The sequence below is a fragment of the Pseudophryne corroboree genome, chromosome 4 (assembly GCF_028390025.1).
Source record: "Pseudophryne corroboree isolate aPseCor3 chromosome 4, aPseCor3.hap2, whole genome shotgun sequence".
Lineage (NCBI taxonomy): Eukaryota > Metazoa > Chordata > Amphibia > Anura > Myobatrachidae > Pseudophryne > Pseudophryne corroboree.
The window spans coordinates 199312552-199338126 of NC_086447.1; the positions used below are offsets into that span (position 1 = coordinate 199312552).

General features: G+C 46.3%; 1 protein-coding gene across 13 annotated transcripts in view; it reads right to left on the reverse strand.

The window, feature by feature from the left end:
* Nucleotides 1-25575, reverse strand: part of GIGYF2 (GRB10 interacting GYF protein 2) — a 452656-nt gene that overhangs the window by 1778 nt on the left and 425303 nt on the right. For 7 of the 13 annotated variants that reach the window (XM_063915737.1, XM_063915739.1, XM_063915736.1 and 4 more), the window contains 4 exons: nucleotides 22089-22300; nucleotides 2331-2485; nucleotides 961-1121; nucleotides 354-483 (listed from right to left, as the gene is read on the reverse strand). In XM_063915737.1, coding sequence (XP_063771807.1) covers nucleotides 354-483; nucleotides 961-1121; nucleotides 2331-2485; nucleotides 22089-22300 — 658 coding nt within the window. The remainder of the gene's footprint in view (nucleotides 1-353; nucleotides 484-960; nucleotides 1122-2330; nucleotides 2486-22088; nucleotides 22301-25575) is intronic. The other 6 variants (XM_063915746.1, XM_063915741.1, XM_063915748.1 and 3 more) reach the window with 3 other exon arrangements.

Sequence of the window (25575 nt, forward strand, 5' to 3'; positions counted from 1 at the left end):
TAAATTCCAGTATGGATAGATACCGAGGAAGGGAAAGCAAGGTACAGTTCACAGTATGGGGGAGGCACTGAGGAAGGAAATGGAGCGTGCAAGGTACAGTCCAGTATGGATAGATACCGAGGATGGGAGACCAAGGTACGGTACACAGTACAGAGATACACTGAGGAAGGGATTGGAGAAAGAGGTACAACAAAGAGAAAGGGAAGAGTGGTGATGTAGGAAGCACAATAAAGGAGGCCATCTGTATTAAGAAGCATTAGCAAGCACCTGAAGGCCGAGAAATCAATAAGCAGAAAATAAAAAGATATATAAGGCCTGAACAAAATGAATGAGGGGGAAGTACAGACACTTGCCTAGAAGACTTGGATCTGCTCGAACCATCTTCTGTTTCTTTTTCTTGCGTCCAGCGCTTTGTGCAGTTTCTAGTGTTGTCTGCTGTGCATTATTTTGACTTGTCTGGTACACACCCCATCCAGTTTCCTGCTAAAACACAATGGAGGCTTTTTTTGGGGTAACTTAGCATTGTTAATCTCAGATGCACGCATTCTTTACAGTATTAGGAATTTTATTTCCAATACAACCAGTGACAGAATTAGCTAGAATATTTCCAGAAAACCATTAAGAAAACTTTTACCCTCAATAATGGTACGACCATAGATAGCATCATTATCAAGTAGTTGGTTTTTTTTACATTTGAAAAAAGAAGGCACTCTAAAGACATCTATGGGACACCCATGCTCTGCAATAACACCAGCTTTCCAGAGTGAAAGACCATCTCTAAAGTAATGTTATTTTAAAAAGTAAACTAATACATAAACATTACACAATGCCTCATAAAATTGTGAGATTCAGGAAGAATGTTTCAGATGATGAAAACTGTAACCTGTATCTTTCACTCATCCTCTCAATATTAGGGTATACTCAGTTACTCAGCTGCCATTCTTGGTGTAGAGTTTATACCTGTTGCGGTCTAGGTAAAGGAGTTTGTTGCTTATTCCGGCGCTCCAGAAATTGCTTAGAGAAATCCTTTGCTTCTGCAGTGTCCCCAAGATATGCACGGACATAATCGTAGACCTCGTAGGCAGACTCCACTTCACGCAGGAAGGACACAAATGTGGGCACTATATAAATCAAATAGGTAGGGTCACTGAATAGTACGTCACAGATATATAGTAAAGGCAAAAGAAAACGAGTATAAGAAAGAGTTGTAGTGACATAACCTACATAAGACCGTAATGACCTGTGTTTTACAGATCCTGCCATAGTAAAATATGATAACATACCAACCAAACAAAAGGCAGTAAACATAGCGCAACAAAACCAGAAGAAAGCTAAAACAGACTCTGAAGTCTCCTCCGCTATGACCTCTTACTGTATTCTGCGGGCTGTAGTACCCTGCCAGTAGGCTGAACAGAGGGAGCCAATACAGTGACCTGATGTGCAGTACATGGAGGGTGGTGTAAATGGGGGTCTTAGATTTAACGCCAAGGACTTATTCTCACACATGAGATGGGTAAAACGTATGCACGCCTAAGATGTGCTTTAAGGATACCTTTTCAAGAGCAATGTGTGTTTTGTCTACCAACACAAGCTGGTGGCAGACATTAATGAATGAGAAACAGAACAGTTCACATTCTGAAACTTTAAGCATTAGAATTAAAATGTTACAAGTCAGTAGTGGAAATGGGCTCAGAACCACTGAACATCCTATTTATTTTCCTTATGTGTTTTGCAGTGCATTAATGGCAGTGAGGTATGAATGGATTCTGGATGATAGGTCGACGCCATATGGTCAATATGCATTAGGTCGACAGAAGTTTTTTTTTCTTTGTTTACATTATCATTTACCGTCCACACTGACTACAACTGGGAATAGTAACCTGCTGAGTGCAGCAGTAGTGGAGCGAGGCACCTTGCCCGAAGCGAGCCCACAAGGGTACACGTTTCCACTAATTTAGCTTACAAGTGGTTAAACATACAAAATGACAAGACTTGCGTTGACTATGTCCATGTCAACCATTTCAGGGGTCTGCCTTTTCCATGTCAACCAACTGACCCTGATGACCTTTTGGCCAAGACAACCCACTGCATATGGCGTCGAAATATTGACCTACTTCTGGTCGACCCAAAGATCCACACCCGTGTGTATAAGCCCTAAAAGTGTCATTGAATCTCCATGGCTAATGATACATTAGCCACTTTTAGCTGTTCATAGAATTTAGTGTTACAAAGTAAACAATGAAAAAAACAACCCCCCCCACTCAAAAAAAAAACAGAAACTGGAAGAAAAAAAAAATAGTGGAAGATTTCACAAGGATAACGGCTCTCACCATCCAGGCTGTGGGCAGTGTTGAGTGCATGCAGTGTCTGCTCACACCACTGGGTGAAGCTGTCGGAACACTTTGTGGCTCCTTGGAATAGTTTCACAAGTTTTTCTTCTTGTTCAACTTTCTTACTCTGCCGGCTATTCACCCCTGATGGCTTGCTGAGAAGACAGAAAGGAATGGCACAGTTATATATGACATTACAAACACACAATATTCAGTTTGGGACTACGAACTGAACAAACCATACGTGATCCAATCGGAAGAAAATAAAAAATAATATATATATATATATATATATATATATATATATAGCCTCCAATAGTTTATTAGTTTATTAAACATTTCAACTAAAGCCAATTATATGAATGGCACAACAACATGGGGAATTAGATGCTGGGGTCGAGACCGTCCTGGAAGAAATTTGCCACTGAACTACTCCCCCTTAGTTTGCCTATTCCTCCTGACAGAGAAAAAAAATATATACCCAAAATGAGCAAAATTTTTTTATTGAAACTAAAGGCCCATACACACTTGACGATAAAATGAACGACGTCGTTCATTTCAGCCCTAATCAACGACGTCGCTCATTATATCGTCAAGTGTGTATGCATCCGACGACCACCGATGCGCGGCCCCGCGGGACGTTAACGACCCTCGCTTATCTGTGGAGCATGTATGCTCAATTTCCACTATGGTCGTTACCGACCAGAGACGTCGTTGAATGTGTATGGTGTGAAAGACCAACGACCAAGCCACTGTTCACCAGCCCTGTTCCCAGCTCATTAACTGTTCAGCTTGGATGCTTCAACGATGAATGGTCTATGGTCTTTGGTCTTTCGTCTTTGGTCTTTCGTCTTTGGTCGTTGGTAGTGTGTATGCTCATGTCGTTTGCTCAGCTGTTCAAGGGAAGTTCAAGGGAAGTCGTTAACGATGTGTGCATCGTCAAGTGTGTATGGGCCTTAAAGGCCCATACACACTTGACGATAAAATGAACGACGTCGTTCATTTCAGCCCTCATCAACGACGTCGCTCATTATATCGTCAAGTGTGTATGCATCCGACGACCACCGATGCGAGGCCCCGCGGGACGTTAACGACCCTCGCTTATCTGTGGAGCATGTATGCTCAATTTCCACTATGGTCGTTACCGACCAGAGAAGTCGTTGAATGTGTATGGTGTGAAAGACCAACGACCAAGCCACTGTTCAGTGTTCACCAGCCCTGTTCCCAGCTCATTATTTTAAAAACTGTTCAGCTTGGATGCTTCAACGATGAATGGTCTATGGTCTTTCGTCTTTGGTCGTCTTTAGTGTGTATGCTCATGTAGTTTGCTCAGCTGTTCAAGGGAAGTCGTTAACGACGGTCGTTAACGATGTGTGCATCGTCAAGTGTGTATGGGCCTTAAGAGTCAACTAATAGCAAATGTTTCTTTCTTAAAAAACAAACAAAAAAAAACATGAAATACTTTGTGGTTCTTGCTTTAGCATTAATCCACCTATTTAAAACAAAGTTATTTACTTTGATTCAGCGAGAGGACTTAGAGCATAGATAAAACTGGATCTCAGGTTCAGTTCTCCTGCAAATTTGCAGACCCATTACTCATACTTAGTGTGGACACAGGAAAATGAGAATACGACACAAGGTGGATTCCACCTTTAGTGTGGTTATCCAAGACCACTACTATTCCAAATGCCACAGATCTTAGTGATGGGAAAGTCAACACAATCCTTAGCTTGAGATATATTGCAACTGGGGTCTTGTATTTGGAGACGCTTTTAAAATGTTTGCAATCCAGTAGACCCAAGTCTTAATACAATTAGGGGATGTAGCTCTTATATTGGGCTCACTGAAACTAGAAGTGCGACCAGTGGTTTTGTGTGCCATACCCACTGGCTACAAAGCTCAGAAGGCAGATGAGCTATCTTAGGATCTTCATTTGCTGCCTTTTACAGGAAAGGTCTTATTTGGAACTGGAGAAAATCACTGACAAATTGAAGCAAGGAAAAAGTTATCTTCTGCCAATCAATATATTTAGTTTAGTAGTCCCAGGGTTCGATCTTCTGCACTATAGGAAGCAAGATGCCAGACATCAAGGAGACAGTCCCCTGACCCTCAAAAGGGCAACAGGGGGAAAGTTTGGCATCCCCATTTCCAATTCATGCTCTTACTTTTGCCCTGGTGACAGCTGTGGGTGTTCATGGACACTCCTGCACAAGTCCTTGGGAAAACGTTGTTTTGATGGCATTACTTATCTCTATCTCATTTTGACATGATTAGATTAGGGCAGGAATTCAGGTTCATCACCGTTTAGGACCTTTACTGCAAGGGACATACACACGCACACACGTGGGGCTTATCCTCCTAGATATGCAGGTAGACTATGAAGGTTAAGCCCCATTCGTCTTCCACAGCGAGGGGGTTGCAATACAAGGACTGGTGGGGGGGTCTCCTGGCTCTTGCTGGGCCTCATCGTGAAGTGTCATTAGGGCGGAGGAAAAAACACAAAGTGAACAAAAAATGCTGAGGGGAGGGACTTTTCTCCAACCACAGCACCTAGAGAGATGGGTATACCCTCATTTGAAAGAGGGGAGTCCCTCTGGCATACTATATTACCCCAACACTGTAATTTTCCATATATGGGTGGGAGGGCAACCTGTAAATGTGGGGGTCACTCACATATGAAAGAGGGGCATCCCCTTTCAAAAGATGTGGCCCAGTAGCGCACGCAGGGGGGGTTTCTGAGTACCCAGAAACCCCTTTTCTGATGATGTACTGTACCAAATGTGTTTTTTTTTTTTTTAACTCAGCCGCTGACCCGGCCATTCCTACGGCCCACCATTGGGCTGTGCCCGCTAACTGCCTGACCAGGCGAGCCTCTCTTCCAGGGGCTTGCACCAACCTTCTCTAGCTGCTGGCTCGCATGTGAGTCACAAAATTTGTCCTCTAAATGCCGGGCTTGTGAGCCCTTGCAAACCCAGCAGTAGCATACCTGACACGGCAACACCACCAGCACAGCGCATTCCATCAGGGTGTCCTATATATAAGTGTTGTGTGTGTGTGTGTGTGTATATATGTGTGCGTGTATGTAAATGTGTCTGTGTTCTATGTTTGTGTGTGTATATGTTGGTGTGTATGCGTGCTATGTATTTGTATATGTAGGTGTGTACGTATTCTGTGTTCGTAAGTGTAGATTTTGATGTGTTATTTGTGTTTGTATGTGTTATATGTGTATGTATAGGTTATGATGTGTTCTATGCGTGTGCAGAGGTTAAAGTGGGCCAGAACGGGGCCCACTTGTGTATTGAGGCAGAACGCGTTTTGCCTCCTCACCTTGCCCGATCTGCACAGCTAACAGTAGAGGCAGCTCTGTGGCTGCTGGTGGTGTAGTTTTCTTTCCCACTGTGCGGCAGTGAGCACAGCCCGGCCCACCCATAACAGATGTGGCTCGGGTAGGCAGGCACACTACGGGGACACAGCCCGCCTCGGAAGGCTGGGAATAAGACGGGATGATGTCACAGAGCGACATCTGGTCTTATTCCCGTGGCGCGCAGCCGCGCAAAGGAGCGGGGCAGACGGAGATGTGGACCGCACTGTGCTGCATGTAGTAAGAGCAGCCATGCAGACGCCAGTGCCTGCCCAGTCTCTCCCTTTTCATTCGGTTCTTCCTACACGACGAGACACTCTGCTCTGGCTGTGATAGGTGTAGCATACGGCAGCCCACAGACTTCCCTGAAACATACATCAGCAAGTGAATGGAGGGGGTGGAGGAAAGTTTATGATTTGGTATTCTGAGTTTGGAGGATTGTTAGTGAATGAAGGGTGGGGAAGGGGTGTTGCTGGGGTTTTATTAATTAATGTGGGGTGTCTGTGCTGCTCGTGTTAATAATGAATAAGGGGTGTGGGTGTTAGTGCTCCTGTGGATGTTATGAGTGAATGAGGGGTGAGGGTGTTGGTGTGCTGGGGTGTTATTAGTGAAAAAAGGGTGTGGGAAGAGGTTAAAGTGGGCCAGAACAAGGAGGAACTGTGTTCTGGCACTTCTAATTGGAGGCAGAACACTAATCAGTTAAATTAGTCACACAGGCAGCGCGGCTGTTAAATAAATTAAAGGAGGACTAATAGTCCTCTTGGCACTGCCAAGAGGACTATAGGAACAATAGAAAGCTCAGGCTGAGGCGATGCCGTGGCAGGCTTGATGTCCCGGGATAGGGGCTGCTAGAAAGAATCAACAGGAAGCTGAGGTTGGCTTCAAGGTCCGGGCCTCCCTATGCGCCGGCCACCGGCACCGTAGCCACTCATATCAATCATGTGGTGGTGGGTGGCGCTAAAGAAGGAATGTTTGATTTAGCCTGAGCTGCCTCCTCCAGACCCTCTGCCGGTGGTGGGAATGACGACATTGTGCGTCTGCAGCTTAAGGGAGCAGAGGAGCTGCCCAGACTGAGTACCAGTGATCGCAAAAACACGCTATAGCGTGTATTTTACCCCAGAACTGAATGTGGACCCAAAACTAAAAAACGCTGTGGGGTGATGTGCTCCTGTTGGCGCTCGTTGTTGTCACGGCGCTATATGGGCGCAGTGTCCCTGCTGCCTGTGGAGTCCGGAAGTGAGTGCCACACACGCACCCACTACCTGCCTGCCCCCCCCCCCCCCCCCCAGCAGCACTCCATGCTCCGGACTCTGGATTTCATGGACACTGGCAGCCAGCATGTCATCAGAGCCCCTGGTATGAAGGATGGAATCAGCAGCAGTTCGTGGTGTAAGCTATTTATTCCAGTGCTTCTCAAATCCAGCCCTCAGTCCTCACTAAGGGATTGATCCTATTAGCTGCAGGTGCATATCATCACGACAGTGGGTGCACTTTAAGGCAGCCCAAAGTCACACAAAAGTGCTTGCTTCCCCATAGGGCTCCGAGCACTTTGGTGCAAATTCAGAAGACCGAAGCCAGGATCACGAAGACTGGAAAGCTGACAGGGTGAGTTGGGGCTGTTCTTTCCTCTACCCTACCCCCTAACCCTCCCTTCCCACAGCCTAACCCCCCTCCCCGCGGCCTAACCCTCCCCGTGGGTGCCTAACCCCCCCTCCCCGTAGCATAACCCTAACACCCCCTCCCCCCTTCCTCGCAGTCTAATCCTAACCTCCCCAGGAGTCATTTAAAGTGACCCCCCCAGCCCAAAATTTAACGATGTAGGTATACTTACATAGGTCGGGATACTGGCGCCGGCATTGAGACGGCTGTCGGGATTCGGACAAACCGGTAAATTAAACGCATCCCGGCTGGAGATTCACTGGACTATAGGATTTATGTTCCCATCATTAAATGTTAATTTTGACATTTTCCACTGCACATTTTCCATTTTTGTCCTGCCACAAAGTGTATAAGGTGCTCTGCCTGGGGCAAAGTGTATAAGGTGCTCTGCCTGGGGCAAAGTGTATAAGGTGCTCTGCCTGGGGCAAAGTGTATAAGGTGCTCTGCCTGGGGCAAAGTGTATAAGGTGCTCTGCCTGGGGCAAAGTGTATAAGGTGCTCTGCCTGGGGCAATGTGTACAATGTGCTCTGCCTGGGGCAATGTGTACAATGGCCCTCATTCCGAGTTGTTCGCTCGCAAGGCGATTATAGCAGAGTTACACACGCTAAGCCGCCGCCTACTGGGAGTGAATCTAAACATCTTAAATGTGCGACCGATGTATTCGCAATATTGCGATCAAAACCGAGTTAGCAGTTTCTGAGTAACTCCAGACTTACTCTGCCTGTGCGATCAATTCAGTGCTTTTCGGTCCCGGCTGACGTCATAAACACACCCAGCGTTCGCCCAAGCACTCCCACCGTTTCTCCAGACACGCCTGCGTTTTTTCCGGAAACGGTAGCGTTTCCTGCCACACGCCCCTAAAACGCCGTACATCCGCCCAGTAACACCCATTTCCTGTCAATCACAATGCGTTCTCCGGAGCGACGAAAAAGCCGTGAGTAAAATTACTTTCTTCTTAGTAAAGTTACTTGACGCATGCGCAGTGCGAACATTACGCATGCGCACTAAGAGAATTCTCACTGCGATGCGATGAAAAATACCGAGCGAACAACTCGGAATGAGGGCCAATGTGCTCTGCCTGGGGCAATGTGTACAATGTGCTCTGCCTGGGGCAATGTGTACAATGTGCTCTGCCTGGGGCAATGTGTACAATGTGCTCTGCCTGGAGCAATGTGTACAATGTGCTCTGCCTGGCGCAATGTGTATAATGTGCTCTGCCTGGCGCAAAGTGTATAACGTAATCTACCCGGTGCAATGTGTATAACGTGCTCTACCCCGTGCAGTGTGTATAGGAGGTTCTACCTGGTGCAATGTGTACAAGCGGCACTACTGTGTGGTGTAATGTGAATTGGCACTATTATGTGGCCACGTCTCTCCCCACGAAGCCAAATATTTGCTGCGCGCCTTCCTTGCTTTGTATTGTAGGAGGGGGAGCACGCATTCACTTTCTGCCAAAGAGCACCAAAATGTCTAGTTACAGCTCTGGTGCAGTGTCCCCTGTATGCTACACAGCCCAGCAGCATCGTCACCCTCTCCTCCCCTTTGCAACACTTTTGTAGTTCCAAATCATTAATAATAAGATTTTACTTACCGATAAATCTATTTCTCGTAGTCCGTAGTGGATGCTGGGGACTCCGTCAGGACCATGGGGATATAGCGGCTCCGCAGGAGACAGGGCACAATAATAAAAGCTTTAGGATCAGGTGGTGTGCACTGGCTCCTCCCGCTATGACCCTCCTCCAAGCCTCAGTTAGGATACTGTGCCCGGACGAGCGTGCATAATAAGGAAGGATATTGAATCCCGGGTAAGACTCATACCAGCCACACCAATCACACCGTACAACCTGTGATCTGAACCCAGTTAACAGTATGATAACAACGAAGGAGCCTCTGAAAAGATGGCTCACAACAAGAATAACCCGATTTTTGTAACAATAACTATGTACAAGTATTGCAGACAATCCGCACTTGGGATGGGCGCCCAGCATCCACTACGGACTACGAGAAATAGATTTATCGGTAAGTAAAATCTTATTTTCTCTGACGTCCTAGTGGATGCTGGGGACTCCGTCAGGACCATGGGGATTATACCAAAGCTCCCAAACGGGCGGGAGTGTGCAGATGACCCTGCAGCACCGAATGAGAGAACTCCATGTCCTCCTCAGCCAGGGTATCAAATTTGTAGAATTTAGCAAACGTGTTTTCCCCTGACCAAGTAACTGCTCGGCAAAGTTGTAAAGCCGAGACCCCTCGGGCAGTCGCCCAAGATGAGCCCCCTTCCTTTTGGAATGGGCTTTTACCGATTTTGGCTGTGGCAGGCCTGCCACAGAATGTGTAAACTGAATTGTATTACAAATCCAGCGAGCAATCGTCTGCTTAGAAGCAGGAGCACCCATCTTGTTGGGTGCATACAGGCTAAACAGCGAGTCAGATTTTCTGACTCCAGCCTTCCTGGAAACATATTTTTCAGGGCCCTGACAACGTCAAGTAACTTGGAGTCCTCCAAGTCCCTAGTACCCGCAGGTACCACAATAGGTTGGTTCATGTGAAAAACAGAAAACACCTTAAGGAGAAATTGAGGACGAGTCCTCAATTCTGCCCTGTCAGAATGAAAAATTAAGTAAGGGCTTTATATATGATAAAGCCGCCAATTCTGACACACGCCTGGCTGAAGCCAGGGCTAATAGCATCGTCACCTTCCATGCGAGATATTTTAAGTCCACAGTGGTGAGTGGTTCAAACCAATGTGACTTTAGGAAACTCAAAACAACATTGAGATCCCAAGGTGCCACTGGGGCACAAAAGGAGGCTGTATATGCAGTACCCCTTTTACAAACATCTGAACGTCAGGCACTAAAGCCAGTTCTTTCTGGAAGAAATTCGACAGGGCCGAAATTTGAACCTTAATGGACCCTAATTTTAGGCCCATAGACAGTCCTGTTTTCAGGAAATGTAGGAAACGACCCAGTTGGAATTCCTCTGTAGGGGCCTTCTTGGCCTCACACCACGCAACATATCTTCGCCAAATGCGGTGAAAATGTTTTGCGGTTACATCCTTCCTGTCTTCGACCAGGGTAGGGATGACTTCATCTGGAATGCCCTTTCAGGATCCGGCGTTCAACCGCCATGCCGTCAAACGCGGCCGCGGTAAGTCTTGGAACAGACAAGGCCCCTGCTGGAGCAGGTCCTTTCTTAAAGGTAGAGGCCACGGGTCTTCCGTGAACATCTCTTGAAGTTTCGGGTACCAAGTCCTTCTTGGCCAATCCGGAACCACGAGTATCATTCTTACTCATCTCCCTCTTATGATTCTCAGTACTTTTTGTATGAGAGGCATAGGAGGGAACACATACTCTGACTGGTACATCCACAGTGTTACCAGAGCGTCCACCGCTATTGCCTGAGGGTCCCTTGACCTGGCGCAATATCTAGTTTTTATTCAGGCGGGACGCCATCATGTCCACCTTTGGTTTTTCACAACGGTTTACAATCATGTGGAAGACTTCCCGATGAAGTCCCCACTCTCCCGGGTGGAGGTCATGCCTGCTGAGGAAGTCTGCTTCCCAGTTTTCCACTCCCGGAATGAACACTGCTGAGAGTGTTATCACATGATTTTTCGCCCAGCGAAGAATCCTTGCAGTTTCTGCCATTTCCTTCCTGCTTCTTGTGCCGCCCTGTCTGTTTACGTGGGCGACTGCCGTGATGTTGTCCCACTGGATCAATACCGGCTGACCTTGAAGCAGAGGTCTTGCTAAGCTTAGAGCATTGTAAATTGCCCTTAGCTCCAGTATATTTATGTGGAGAGAAGTCTCCAGACTCGATCACACTCTCTGGAAATTTTTTCCTTGTGTGACTGCTCCCCAGCCACTCAGGCTGGCATCCGTGGTCACCAGGACCCAGTCCTGAATGCCGAATCTGCGGCCCTTTCATAGATGAGCACTCTGCAGCCACCGCAGAAGAAACACCCTTGTCCTTAGAGACAGGGTTATCCGCTGATGCATCTGAAGATGCGATCCGGACCATTTTTCCAGCAGATCCCACGTAAAGGTTCTTGCGTGAAATCTACCGAATGGGATCGCTTTGTAAGAAACCACCATTTTTCACAGGATCCTTGTGCAATGATGCACTGATACTTTTCCTGGTTTTAGGAGGTTCCTGACTAGCTCGGATAACTCCCTGGCTTTCTTCTCCGGGAGAAAACATCCTTTTCTGGACTGTGTCCAGAATCATCCCTAGGAACAGTAGACGTGTCGTCGGAAAAAACTGCGATTTTGGAATATTTAGAATCCACTCGTGCTGTCGTAGAACTACTTAAGATAGTGCTACTCCGACCTCCAACTGTTCTCTGGACCTTGCCCTTATCAGGAAAGCGTCCATATTTCTTTTAAGAAGAATCATCATTTCGGCCATTACCTTGGTAAAGACCCGGGGTGCCGTGGACAATCCAAACGGCAGCGTCTGAACTGATAGTGACAGTTCTGTACCACGAACCTGAGGTACCCTTGGTGAGAAGGGCAAATTTAGACATGTAGGTAAGCGTCCCTGATATCCAGTGACACCATATCGTCCCCTTCTTCCTGGTTCGCTATCACTGCTCTGAGTGACTCCATCTTGATTTGAACGCTTGTATGTAAGTGTTCAAATATTTCAGATCTCACCTAGCCGTCTGGCTTCAGTACCACAATATAGTGTGGAATAATACCCCTTCCCTTGTTGTAGAAGGGGTACTTTGATTATCACCTGCTGGGAATACAGCCTGTGAATTGTTCCCAATACTGCCTCCCTGTCGGAGGGAGACGTTGGTAAAGCAGACTTCAGGAACTTGTGAGGGGGAGACGTCTCGAATTTCCAATGTACACCTGGGATACTACGTGTAGGATCCAGGAGTCCACTTGTGAGTGAGCCCACTGCGTGCTGAAACTCTTGAGATGACCCCCTACCGCACCTGAGTCCGCTTGTACGGCCCCAGCGTCATGCTGCGGACTTGGCAGAAGCTGTGGAGGGCTTCTGTTCCTGGGAATGGGCTGCCTGCTGCAGTCTTCTTCCCTTTCCTCTACCCCTGGGCAGATATGACTGGCCCTTTTGCCCGCCTGCCCTTATGGGGACGAAAGGACTGAGACTGAAAAGACTGTGTCCTTTTCTGCTGAGATGTGACTTGGGGTAACAAATGGTGGATTTTTCAGCTGTTGCCATGGCCACCAGGTCCGATGGACCGCCCCTTTATACGGCAATACTTCCATGTGCCGTCTGGAATCTGCATCACCTGACCACTGTCGTCTGGCAGATATGGACATCACATTTACTCTTGATGCCAGAATGCAAATATCCCTCTGCGCATCTCGCATATATAGAAATGCATCCTTAAAATGCTCTATAGTCAATAAAATCTTGTCCCTGTCAAGGGTATCAATATTTTCAGTCAGGAAATCCGACCAAGCCCCCTCAGCGCTGCACATCCAGGCTGAGGCGATTGCTGGTCGTAGTATAACACCAGTATATGTGTATATACTTTTAGGATATTTTTCAGCTTCCTATCAGCTGGCTCCTTGAGGGCTGCCGTATCTGGAGACGGTAACGCCACTTGTTTTTATAAGCGTGTGAGCGCCTTATTCACCCTAAGGTGTGTTTCCCAACTCGCCCTAACTTCTGGCGGGAAAGGGTATACCGCCAATAATTTTCTATCGGAGGAAACCCACGTATCATCACACACTTCATTTAATTTATCTGATTCAGGAAAAACTACAAGTAGTTTATTCACACCCTACATAATACCCTTATTTGTGGTACTTGTAGTATCAGAAATATGTAACACCTCCTTCATTGCCCTTAACATGAAACGTGTGGCCCTAAAGGAAAATACGTTTGTTTCTTCACCGTCGACACTGGAGTCAGTGTCCGTGTCTGTGTCGACCGACTGAGGTAAATGGGCGTTTTTACAAGCCCCTGACGGTGTCTGAGACGCCTGGACAGGTACTAATTTGTTTGCCGGCCGTCTCATGTCGTCAACCGACCTTACAGCGTGTTGACATTATCACGTAATTCCTAAATAAGCCATCCATTCCAGTGTCGACTCCCTAGAGAGTGACATCACCAATACAGGCAATTTGCTCCGCCTCCTCACCAACATCGTCCTCCTACATGTCGACACACACGTACCGACACACAGCACACACACAGGGAAAGCTCTGACAGAGGACAGGACCCCACTAGCCCTTTGGGGAGACAGAGGGAGAGTTTGCCAGCACACACCAAAAACGCTATAATTATACAGGGACAACCCCTTATACAAGTGTTTTCCCTTATAGCATTTTTATATATGTAATCATATCGCCAAATAAGTGCCCCCCCTCTCTGTTTTAACCCTGTTTCTGTAGTGCAGTGCAGGGGAGAGCCTGGGAGCCTTCCTCACAGCAGAGCTGAGCAGGAAAATGGCGCCGTGTGCTGAGGAGAATAGGCCCCGCCCCCTTTTCGGCGGGCTCTTCTCCCGGAGTTTGTGAGATCTGGCAGGGGTTAAATACATCCATATAGCCTCAAGGGCTATATGTGATGTATTTTAGCCATAAAAAATAAGAATTTACTTACCGATAATTCTATTTCTCGGAGTCCGTAGTGGATGCTGGGGTTCCTGAAAGGACCATGGGGAATAGCGGCTCCGCAGGAGACAGGGCACAAAAAGTAAAGCTTTCCGATCAGGTGGTGTGCACTGGCTCCTCCCCCTATGACCCTCCTCCAAGCCTCAGTTAGGTACTGTGCCCGGACGAGCGTACACAATAAGGGAGGAATTTTGAATCCCGGGTAAGACTCATACCCAGCCACACCAATCACACCGTACAACTTGTGATCTAAACCCAGTTAACAGTATGATAACAGAGGAGCCTCTGAAAGATGGCTCCCTACAACAATAACCCGAATTAGTTAACAATAACTATGTACAATTATTGCAGATAATCCGCACTTGGGATGGGCGCCCAGCATCCACTACGGACTCCGAGAAATAGAATTATCGGTAAGTAAATTCTTATTTTCTCTATCGTCCTAGTGGATGCTGGGGTTCCTGAAAGGACCATGGGGATTATACCAAAGCTCCCAAACGGGCGGGAGAGTGCGGATGACTCTGCAGCACCGAATGAGAGAACTCCAGGTCCTCCTTAGCCAGAGTATCAAATTTGTAAAATTTTACAAACGTGTTCTCCCCTGAACACGTAGCTGCTCGGCAAAGTTGTAATGCCGAGACCCCTCGGGCAGCCGCCCAAGATGAGCCCACCTTCCTTGTGGAGTGGGCCTTTACAGATTTAGGCTGTGGCAGGCCTGCCACAGAATGTGCAAGTTGGATTGTGCTACAGATCCAACGAGCAATCGTCTGCTTAGACGCAGGAGCACCCATCTTGTTGGGTGCATACAATATAAACAACGAGTCAGATTTTCTGACTCCAGCTGTCCTTGCAATATATATTTTCAATGCTCTGACAACGTCCAGTAACTTGGAGTCTTCCAAGTCACTTGTAGCCGCAGGCACTACAATAGGCTGGTTCAGATGAAATGCTGACACCACCTTAGGGAGAAAATGCGGACGAGTCCGCAGTTCCGCCCTGTCCGAATGGAAAATCAGATATGGGCTTTTGTAAGATAAAGCTGCCAGTTCTGACACTCTCCTGGCCGAAGCCAGGGCTAGTAGCATGGTCACTTTCCATGTGAGATATTTCAAATCCACATTTTTTTAGTGGTTCAAACCAATGAGATTTTAGAAAGTCCAAAACCACATTGAGATCCCACGGTGCCACTGGAGGCACCACAGGAGGCTGTATATGCAGCACTCCCTTAACGAAAGTCTGGACTTCAGGGACTGAAGCCAATTCTTTCTGGAAGAAAATCGACAGGGCCGAAATTTGAACCTTAATAGATCCCAATTTGAGACCCATAGACAATCCTGATTGCAGGAAATGTAGGAATCGACCCAGATGAAATTCCTCCGTCGGAGCACTCCGATCCTCGCAACATATTTTCGCCAAATGCGGTGATAATGTTGCACGGTTACTTCCTTCCTTGCTTTAATCAAAGTAGGAATGACTTCTTCCGGCATGCCTTTTTCCTTTAGGATCCGGCGTTCAACCGCCATGCCGTCAAACGCAGCCGCGGTAAGTCTTGAAACAGACAGGGACCCTGCTGAAGCAAGTCCCTCCTTAGAGGTAGAGGCCACGGATCTTCCGTGATCATCTCTTGAAGTTCCGGGTACCAAGTCCTTCTTGGCCAATCCGGAACCACTAGTATCGTTCTTACGCCTCTTTGCCGTATAATTCTCAATACTTTTGGTATGAGAGGCAGAGGAGGAAACACATACACCGACTGGTACACCCAAGGCGTTACCAGCGCGTCCACAGCTATTGCCTGCGGATCTCTTGACCTGGCGCAATACCTGTCCAGTTTTTTGTTGAGGCGAGACGCCATCATGTCCACCATTGGTCTTTCCCAACGGGTTACCAGCATGTGGAAGACTTCTGGATGAAGTCCCCACTCTCCCGGGTGAAGGTCGTGTCTGCTGAGGAAGTCTGCTTCCCAGTTGTCCACTCCCGGGATGAACACTGCTGACAGTGCTATCACATGATTCTCTGCCCAGCGAAGAATCCTTGCAGCTTCTGCCATTGCACTCCTGCTTCTTGTGCCGCCCTGTCTGTTCACATGGGCGACTGCCGTGATGTTGTCCGACTGGATCAACACCGGTTTTCCCTGAAGCAGAGGTTCTGCCTGGCTTAGAGCATTGTAGATTGCTCTTAGTTCCAGAATGTTTATGTGAAGAGACGTTTCCAGGCTCGTCCACACTCCCTGGAAGTTTCTTCCTTGTGTGACTGCTCCCCAGCCTCTCAGGCTGGCGTCCGTGGTCACCAGGATCCAATCCTGTATGCCGAATCTGCGGCCCTCCAATAGATGAGCACTCTGCAACCACCACAGAAGAGATACCCTTGTCCTTGGAGACAGGGTTATCCGCTGGTGCATCTGAAGATGCGACCCTGACCATTTGTCCAACAGATCCCTCTGGAAAATTCTTGCGTGGAATCTGCCGAATGGAATTGCTTCGTAAGAAGCCACCATTTTTCCCAGGACTCTTGTGCATTGATGTACAGACACCTTTCCTGGTTTTAGGAGGTTCCTGACAAGCTCGGATAACTCCTTGGCTTTTTACTCCGGGAGAAAAACCTTTTTCTGAACCGTGTCCAGAATCATCCCTAGGAACAGCAGACGAGTTGTTGGCATTAACTGGGATTTTGGAATATTCAGAATCCACCCGTGCTGTTTTAGCACTTCTTGAGACAGTGCTAATCCCATCTCTAGCTGTTCTCTGGACCTTGCCCTTATCAGGAGATCGTCCAAGTATGGGATAATTAATACGCCTTTTCTTCGAAGAAGAATCATCATCTCGGCCATTACCTTTGTAAAGACCCGAGGTGCCGTGGACAATCCGAACGGCAGCGTCTGAAACTGATATTTGTACGACGAACCTGAGGTACCCCTGGTGTGAGGGGTAAATTGGAACGTGGAGGTACGCATCCTTGATGTCCAAGGATACCATAAAGTCCCCTTCTTCCAGGTTCGCTATCACTGCTCTGAGTGACTCCATCTTGAACTTGAACTTCTTTATGTACAGGTTCAATGACTTCAGATTTAGAATAGGTCTTACCGAGCCATCCGGCTTCGGTACCACAAATAGAGTGGAATAATACCCCTTTCCTTGTTGTAGAAGAGGTACCTTGACTATCACCTGCTGAGAGTACAGCTTGTGAATGGCTTCCAAGACCGTCTCCCTTTCGGAGGGGGACGTTGGTAAAGCAGACTTCAGGAAACGGCGAGGTGGATCTGTCTCTAGTTCCAACCTGTATCCCTGAGATATTATCTGCAGGATCCAGGGATCTACCTGCGAGTGAGCCCACTGCGCGCTGAAATTCTTGAGACGACCGCCCACCGCCCCCGAGTCCGCTTGAGAAGCCCCAGCGTCATGCTGAGGCTTTTGTAGAAGCGGGGGAGGGCTTCTGTTCCTGGGAAGGAGCTGCCTGTTGCTGTCTCTTCCCCCTTCCTCTGCCTCGTGGCAGATATGAATATCCCTTTGCTCTCTTGTTTTTAAAGGAACGAAAGGGCTGCGGTTGAAAAGTCGGTGTCTTTTTCTGTTGGGGAGTGACTTGAGGTAAAAAGGTGGATTTCCCGGCTGTAGCCGTGGCCACCAAATCTGATAGACCGACTCCAAATAACTCCTCCCCTTTATACGGCAAAACTTCCATATGCCGTTTTGAGTCCGCATCGCCTGACCACTGTCGCGTCCATAAACTTCTTCTGGCCGAAATGGACATAGCACTTACCCGTGATGCCAGTGTGCAGATATCCCTCTGTGCATCACGCATATAAAGAAATGCATCCTTTATTTGCTCTAAAGACAGTAAAACATTGTCCCTATCCAGGGTATCAATATTTTCAATCAGGGACTCTGACCAAGCTACTCCAGCACTGCACATCCAGGCTGTCGCTATAGCTGGTCGTAGTATAACACCTGTATGTGTGTATATACTTTTTTGGATATTTTCCATCCTCCTATCTACTGGATCTTTAAGTGCGGCCGTCTCAGGAGAGGGTAACGCCACTTGTTTAGATAAGCGTGTGAGCGCCTTGTCCACCCTAGGAGGTGTTTCCCAGCGCGCCCTAACCTCTGGCGGGAAAGGGTATAAAGCCAATAACTTCTTTGAAATTAGCATCTTTTTATTGGGGGCAACCCACGCTTCATCACACACCTCATTTAGTTCTTCTGATTCAGGAAAAACTATAGGTAGTTTTTTCACACCCCACATAATACCCTGTTTAGTGGTACCTGTAGTATCAGCTAAATGTAACGCCTCCTTCATTGCCAAAATCATATAACGTGTGGCCCTACTGGAAAATACGGTTGATTCGTCACCGTCGCCACTGGAATCAGTGCCTGTGTCTGGGTCTGTGTCGACCGACTGAGGCAAAGGGCGTTTTACAGCCCCTGACGGTGTTTGAGGCGCCTGGACAGGCACTAATTGATTGTCCGGCCGTCTCATGTCGTCAAACGACTGCTTTAGCGTGTTGACACTATCCCGTAATTCCATAAATAAAGGCATCCATTCTGGTGTCGACCCCCTAGGAGGTGACATCCCCATATTTGGCAATTGCTCCGCCTCCACACCAATATCGTCCTCATACATGTCGACACACACGTACCGACACACAGCAGACACACAGGGAATGCTCTTAACCAGGCCTGGCCAACCTGTGGCTCTCCAGCTGTTGTAAAACTACAAGTCCCATCATGCTTTGCCACAGTTTTGCTATTAGGGAATGCTAAAACTGTGGCAATGCATGCTGGGATGTGTAGTTTCACAACATCTGGAGAGCCACAGGTTGGCCAGGCCTGCTCTTAACGAAGACAGGACCCGACTAGCCCTTTGGGGAGACAGAGGGAGAGTCTGCCAGCACACACCAAAGCGCTATATATATGACAGGGATAGCCTTATAATAAGTGCTCCCTGTATAGCTGCTTTTATAATATAATTTTTGCCACTATTTTGCCCCCCCTCTCTTGTTTTACCCTGTTTCTGTAGTGCAGTGCAGGGGAGAGACCTGGGAGCCGTCCTGACCAGCGGAGCTGTGTAAGGAAAATGGCGCTGTGTGCTGAGGAGATAGGCCCCGCCCCTTTTACGGCGGGCTCGTCTCCCGCTCTTTAGTGGATTCTGGCAGGGGTTAAATATCTCCATATAGCCCCCGGAGGCTATATGTGAGGTATTTTTTAGCCAAATAGGTTTTCATTTGCCTCCCAGGGCGCTCCCCTCCCAGCGCCCTGCACCCTCAGTGACTGCCGTGTGAAGTGTGCTGAGAGGAAAATGGCGCACAGCTGCAGTGCTGTGCGCTACCTTTAGAAGACTGAGGAGTCTTCTGCCGCCGATTCTGGACCTCTTCTTGTTTCAGCATCTGCAAGGGGGCCGGCGGCGAGGCTCCGGTGACCATCCAGGCTGTACCTGTGATCGTCCCTCTGGAGCTGATGTCCAGTAGCCAAGAAGCCAATCCATCCTGCACGCAGGTGAGTTCACTTCTTCTCCCCTAAGTCCCTCGTTGCAGTGATCCTGTTGCCAGCAGGACTCACTGTAAAATAAAAAACCTAAGCTAAACTTTTCTAAGCAGCTCTTTAGGAGAGCCACCTAGATTGCACCCTTCTCGGCCGGGCACAAAAATCTAACTGAGGCTTGGAGGAGGGTCATAGGGGGAGGAGCCAGTGCACACCACCTGATCGGAAAGCTTTACTTTTTGTGCCCCGTCTCCTGCGGAGCCGCTATTCCCCATGGTCCTTTCAGGAACCCCAGCATCCACTAGGACGATAGAGAAAAAGGTATTATACATTGCTGCCCAGGGCGCCCCCCCCAGCGCCCTGCACCCTCAGTGACAGTTGGTGACTGTTGGTGAAGTGTGCTGACAACAATGGCGCACAGCTGCAGTGCTGTGCGCTACCTTATGAAGACTGAAAGTCTTCTGCCGCCTGTTTCTGGACCTCTGGACCTCTTCAACTTCGGCACGGGGGGGGTCGGCGGCACGGCTCCGGGACGAACCCCAGGGTGAGACCTGTGTTCCGACTCCCTCTGGAGCTAATGGTGTCCAGTAGCCTAAGAAGCAAATCCATCCTGCACGCAGGTGAGTTTTCTTCTCTCCCCTAAGTCCCTCGTAGCAGTGAGCCTGTTGCCAGCAGGACTCACTGAAAATAAAAAACCTAACTTAAACTTTTATTCTAAGCAGCTCAGGAGAGCCACCTAGATTGCACCCTTCTCGTCGGGCACAAAAATCTAACTGAGGCTTGGAGGAGGGTCATAGGGGGAGGAGCCAGTGCACACCACCTGATCCTAAAGCTTTTATTATTGTGCCCTGTCTCCCGCGGAGCCGCTATATCCCCATGGTCCTGACGGAGTCCCCAGCATCCACTAGGACGTCAGAGAAAAGATAAATAAGAACCTTCATTCCGATGGGACCCAGAAAAGGACAGGTAGGACCCCAATTTTTAAAAGTGAGGGGTCCCTGGGACCCACTTTTATTTGGGGCTCAGCGCGATCACTAAGTACCCATCCACGCTGACGCTAATGGAAGGTACAGCCGGAGACAGACTCAATCACGCTGCTACTGTGCATCACATGTAATGAAAAAAACCCAAGCAATTGCATGTTATATATCTATTTGTAAATGTATAACTCATCTCAACTGCCTATGTTAATATATATTTCATATATTTGGACACGACACGACTGAGAAACTCTGTTGGTGATGCTGCTACATTGCTCTCTTCCACCCAATATTGTTCTATTTAGCCAGCCCAGCAGGCACATTTAATGGCAGATGCTCACAACAGTGTGAGATATACTGTATCCCCACATACCTGTATGTTTCTTATTGTATGCACTATATATCATTTTACCTTCAAGTGACATAAAATAAATAATCTTACACTGTGAGCATCTGCCATTAAATGTGTCTGCTGGGCTGGCTAAATAGAACAATATTGGGTGGAAGAGAGCAATGTAGCAGCATCACTCGCTCTGCAATTATATCATAATCAGTGATTATACAATGGCAGGGAGAGTGATGCTGCTATATTGCTCACTTGAAGGGAGGGACTAGGGGTGTGACATCACCAGGTGGGAGGAGTTGTGTGTGGCGTCTGTGTGGTAGGGGTATGGCCATAGCACCTACGAGGGGGGTCGGGGAGGGGGGGGTGAGTTCCACCACCACTCTCAGACAATAACCAAAATACGAAAAACTAAATTTTCCACAGACAGAGGGGTGAGGGAAGGAGGGATCTAACTATCATATCCCCCCCCCCCCCCCCCCAACATTTTATTCTGTAGGTTGTCTAGTTTAGAAATGTTGGCCTAACATATTATTCCTATGCGTAGAAAGTGTTTAAAACAATACAAAAAAAATATAATTTAAAAAAAATATCTTTTTTTTTTTTATTTCAAGAGCACATATTTTTGTTAAAACCCTGAATCTTGCTTTTACAGTGTTTGGAATTTTTGGCAAAACAAGAACCACAAAGTATTTATTTGTTGCGCATAAAAAAGCACATTTGCATTTGGTTCCCTTTCTTGAGATTTCTATAAAAAAAATTAACACTTTTTGGCCATTTGGGTTAAATGTTTTAGAATTAGTAAAAAGATTATTTAAAAAAACAAACAAAAAACAAACCCCAAATGTCTTCTGAAAAAAATAATAATAATGGTGAATTGGTGTGGTGGCCGCATTAATAGGCAGGTCACTGATATTGATGTTGGAATGCAATGAGCGCTGTTGGAAAATGGCCTCAGCACAGAGGTGAGAAAACCCTCAGCATTGAAGAGGTTAAAGTCCTACTCTACCACATTGGTGAGCCCTTTCTGGGTAGCATAGCATGGAGTCAAAGCTAAGCAGCTGTGCTGGACAGCCACCTGTTCATACAATCCCTATGCTCTAGATGCTCAATGTTTTCACAACGTGCAATGCTGGTTTTGGACGGAATGTGCTGCGCTCAGAAGCTCCTGAGTGCACCCACCCCCAATCCAGTGTCTACATAGGATGTAAGAGTCGGAATTATAGTATTTATGGCATATATATTATTATTAGATAAACCACCCTTTTTTTTCTAAACCATAAGAATAACAAAACAAAAACAAAGGTATACACACACCAAAAAAGGACAAGAAAAAAAAAAAGTTTTTTTTTACCTAGCATTGCTCTTGTTCTTATTTACGGTGTTTTGTGGTGCTACCACTTTCACAGCATCATCCCAGAATCCACCACTAGACACCTTGTTTTCCGGGCTACTCCAGATACTGCTTATTGAGTCAGTCGACCACTGAGGGCTCAGATTGTTATTCAGACTCCCCCACACAGAACTTCCAGAGCTGCTAACGGGATTGTTAGTGTTATGATGCTGCTACAAAAGAGAGGGAACAGGAAACCTTACTATAAATGTACATAAAGCAGTTTGTACAATAAACTATAGGCTGTTATAAAGATATACTACAGAGATATTATATATATATATATATATATATATATATATATATATATATATAGATAGAGCAGAGGGAATATTCGGCACTCCTCTTCTGTGTATGAAAACAGCTTGCTCCGGTGCCCTGCTTGCAGATAGCAAATGTAAGGGAACAGCAGTAGCCGGCACTCGTAGAGACTGAAATAATCACTTGACACAGCAGCTGCTTAAGTCAACGTTTCAGGAATGACTCTTGATAAAAGGAGTCATTCCTGAAACGTTGACTTAAGCAGCTGCTGTGTCAAGTGATACAAGTGGAAGCTGAACTATTTTAACCATCAGTGTGTTTGTATATTTACTAGAGATGAGCGGGTTCGGTTTTAGTCGGGTATTTCGGGTTTTGCTTATTGGCTATCCAAAACGCGTGACATTTGTGATCCAATAAGATGCCGTTTCGAGCCCCGAGTAAAACCGAACCCGCTCACCTCTAATATTTAGTATAACACTATGTATTTTTTTTTTTTTTTAAACCACTTTGCAAATATTTGTGAGCTAACTCGGGGCCAAAAAGAAAAAAGATTCTGGATAAAGGTGTTCCTGGAAAACGATGGTCATGGTTGTTTCTGAACCCTATTTATTTAAAGCTTATTGAAATGCTACACTAGATGGCGCTTCTTGTCATCTCTTCCTAGCACAGATATTCCTTTTGGACTGAATAACGACAGTTTCCAAGGAGAAAAAAACAGAAGCGAGAGTGTATCCCAACATGGGAGGATATAAATGGACTATTTTTTTTAGGACACAGACTATTTCAGTGCTATTTTAATGCCACTTTTGTCTTACATGTTATAAACACAAACATGTACACATTATATATACAGTAAAACCAGGGTAAGTGGGACCTGGATAAGTGGGAATCCTCTATTTGGACTAATTGTGGCATTTCTGTAATAAAAAAAAACTCTGTTGGTGAGAGAGTGTCAAACCCTTGTAACAGAGGTGGAGTTTTCTAGATTATTAGGAATAACCACCTCTATAACTAAGACAACCGCTGATAGGACTTCTTAAAGTGAGATTTGTGCAGTTTATTAACCCCTATAAATGAGTCAACAGCCCTTAGATCAGGGATGGGGAACCTTCGGCCCTCCAGCTGTTGACCTACACATACCAGCATGCCTTGCTACATTTTTGCTATTTAGCCATGCTAAAACTGTTGCAGGGCATGCTGGGATGTGTAGTTCAACAACAGCTGGAGGGCCGAAGTTTCCCCATCCCTGCCTTCGATCCTCTGATTAGTACAGGGTTTGACAAGTTTCTACTTCAGATCAGTGATGTCAGAAGGGACACTGAACCAAGCATGTACATTAGGGTGTATCAAACGCCCCTACATTCGGAATGCTTGCTGTCCCTATTCTTAAAATGTACCTTTTTAGCATAGAAACTGTGCAATTTTTTTCCATGTATGATTTGACTTAGGTGGTCCACCTCCACACCCCAAAATTGTCTGTATTGTATTGTATTGTATTGTATTGTACTGTATTATACAAAACAACTAACTTTAGCAAAACGAAGCCAACTTTTGTATGTGTGTCATGAATGCGTGTCTTACATTGATTTAAGAGCATAACAAAGAATGGGAACAGCATGAAGCCTCATGGGCCTATCGTGGCTGTTCCCATCCAAATCATTAATCAAATCATTATTTCTTTTTCAGATAAAATAAATAGAAATTTATAGAAATAAATAGAAATAAAATAAATAGAAAAATAGAAATTAATAGAAATCTTTAATCTTCAGGGGCATGGTGGGCCACATAAATATCATCTCAGATTCTTCAAAACTGGTATGCAATATATCCTTAACAATTAAAAAAAATGTAGCATGGGGACAAATCATTTTTCTTACTGTTAAAAATTCATGGGGCGTTTGATGCACCCTAATGTACATTATGTTCAGATTTGTATTTAGCATTTTGGCACTTCCATAAGTGAAACAAGGACTGGCTCTCACCTGCATAAGTGAGAAGCTCTAAATGAGAAACACTTCTTGAACCTGGATTAGTGAGAACCTGGATTTGTGAGATAGCTCTTTAAGTGGGACTAAATGTGATTTGGAAACATTACTTCTGGTTTCACAACATTTCAATATGTACAATATATAAATGCCAGGCAGGTACAGTCGCCCAATATTTACATCCATCCCCGACTTTCTCAATAAGCATGAATCTGACATTGTTGCCAAGCAATGCCCACCGCATTAAAACAAATTGTGTCATCAATCCTTGTTCAGCTCTTTACCAACCTCGACTCCATCTCCCAGAAATGTGGTAGGAAGAGTAAGCTAGAATTGCGTTTACTATTTGTCATTACCAGCACATTTACTATTGAAGTGTGGCTATTAAAAGCATTATAACTTTAGTTTTCCTAAATGGAATGGTTTCTGAATTTTATTAGACATGAATTTAACCTGACCCGGTGTCGTATGCACGTGCAAATGCGGAAACAATTGCACAGATATCTTCAAACTGGACTCTAGGTTGACACCTAGTGGTCGACATTGAGTAGGTCGCCACAGGAAATAGGTCAACACGACAATTCGGTCGACATGGAAAAAGGTCAACATGAGTTTTTCACAATTTCTTTTCATTTTTTTTTACTTTTTCATACTTTACGATCCATGTGGACTACAATTGGTAACGGTAACCTTGCCCGAAGCACGGCGAGCGAAGAGAGCCATGCAAGGGGACACGGTGCACTAATTAGGGTTCCCCATCACTTCACGCAGACGACACCAAAAAAATAAGATTTTAAATCTACCGGTAAATCTATTTCTCCTAGTCCGTAGAGGATGCTGGGGACTCCGTAAGGACCATGGGGTATAGACGGGCTCCGCAGGAGATAGGCACCTAAAAAGAACTTTGACTATGGGTGTGCACTGGCTCCTCCCTCTATGCCCCTCCTCCAGACCTCAGTTAGAGAACTGTGCCCAGAGGAGATGGACAATACAAGGCAGGATTTAGCAATCCAAGGGCAAGATTCATACCAGCCCACACCAATCATACCATGTAACCTGGAACATACATAACCAGTTAACAGTATGAACAAACTACAGTAACGGTCCAAGACCGATGTCAACTGTAACATAACCCTTATGTAAGCAATAACTATATACAAGTCTTGCAGAGTTTCCGCACTGGGATTTACCGGTAGGTTTAA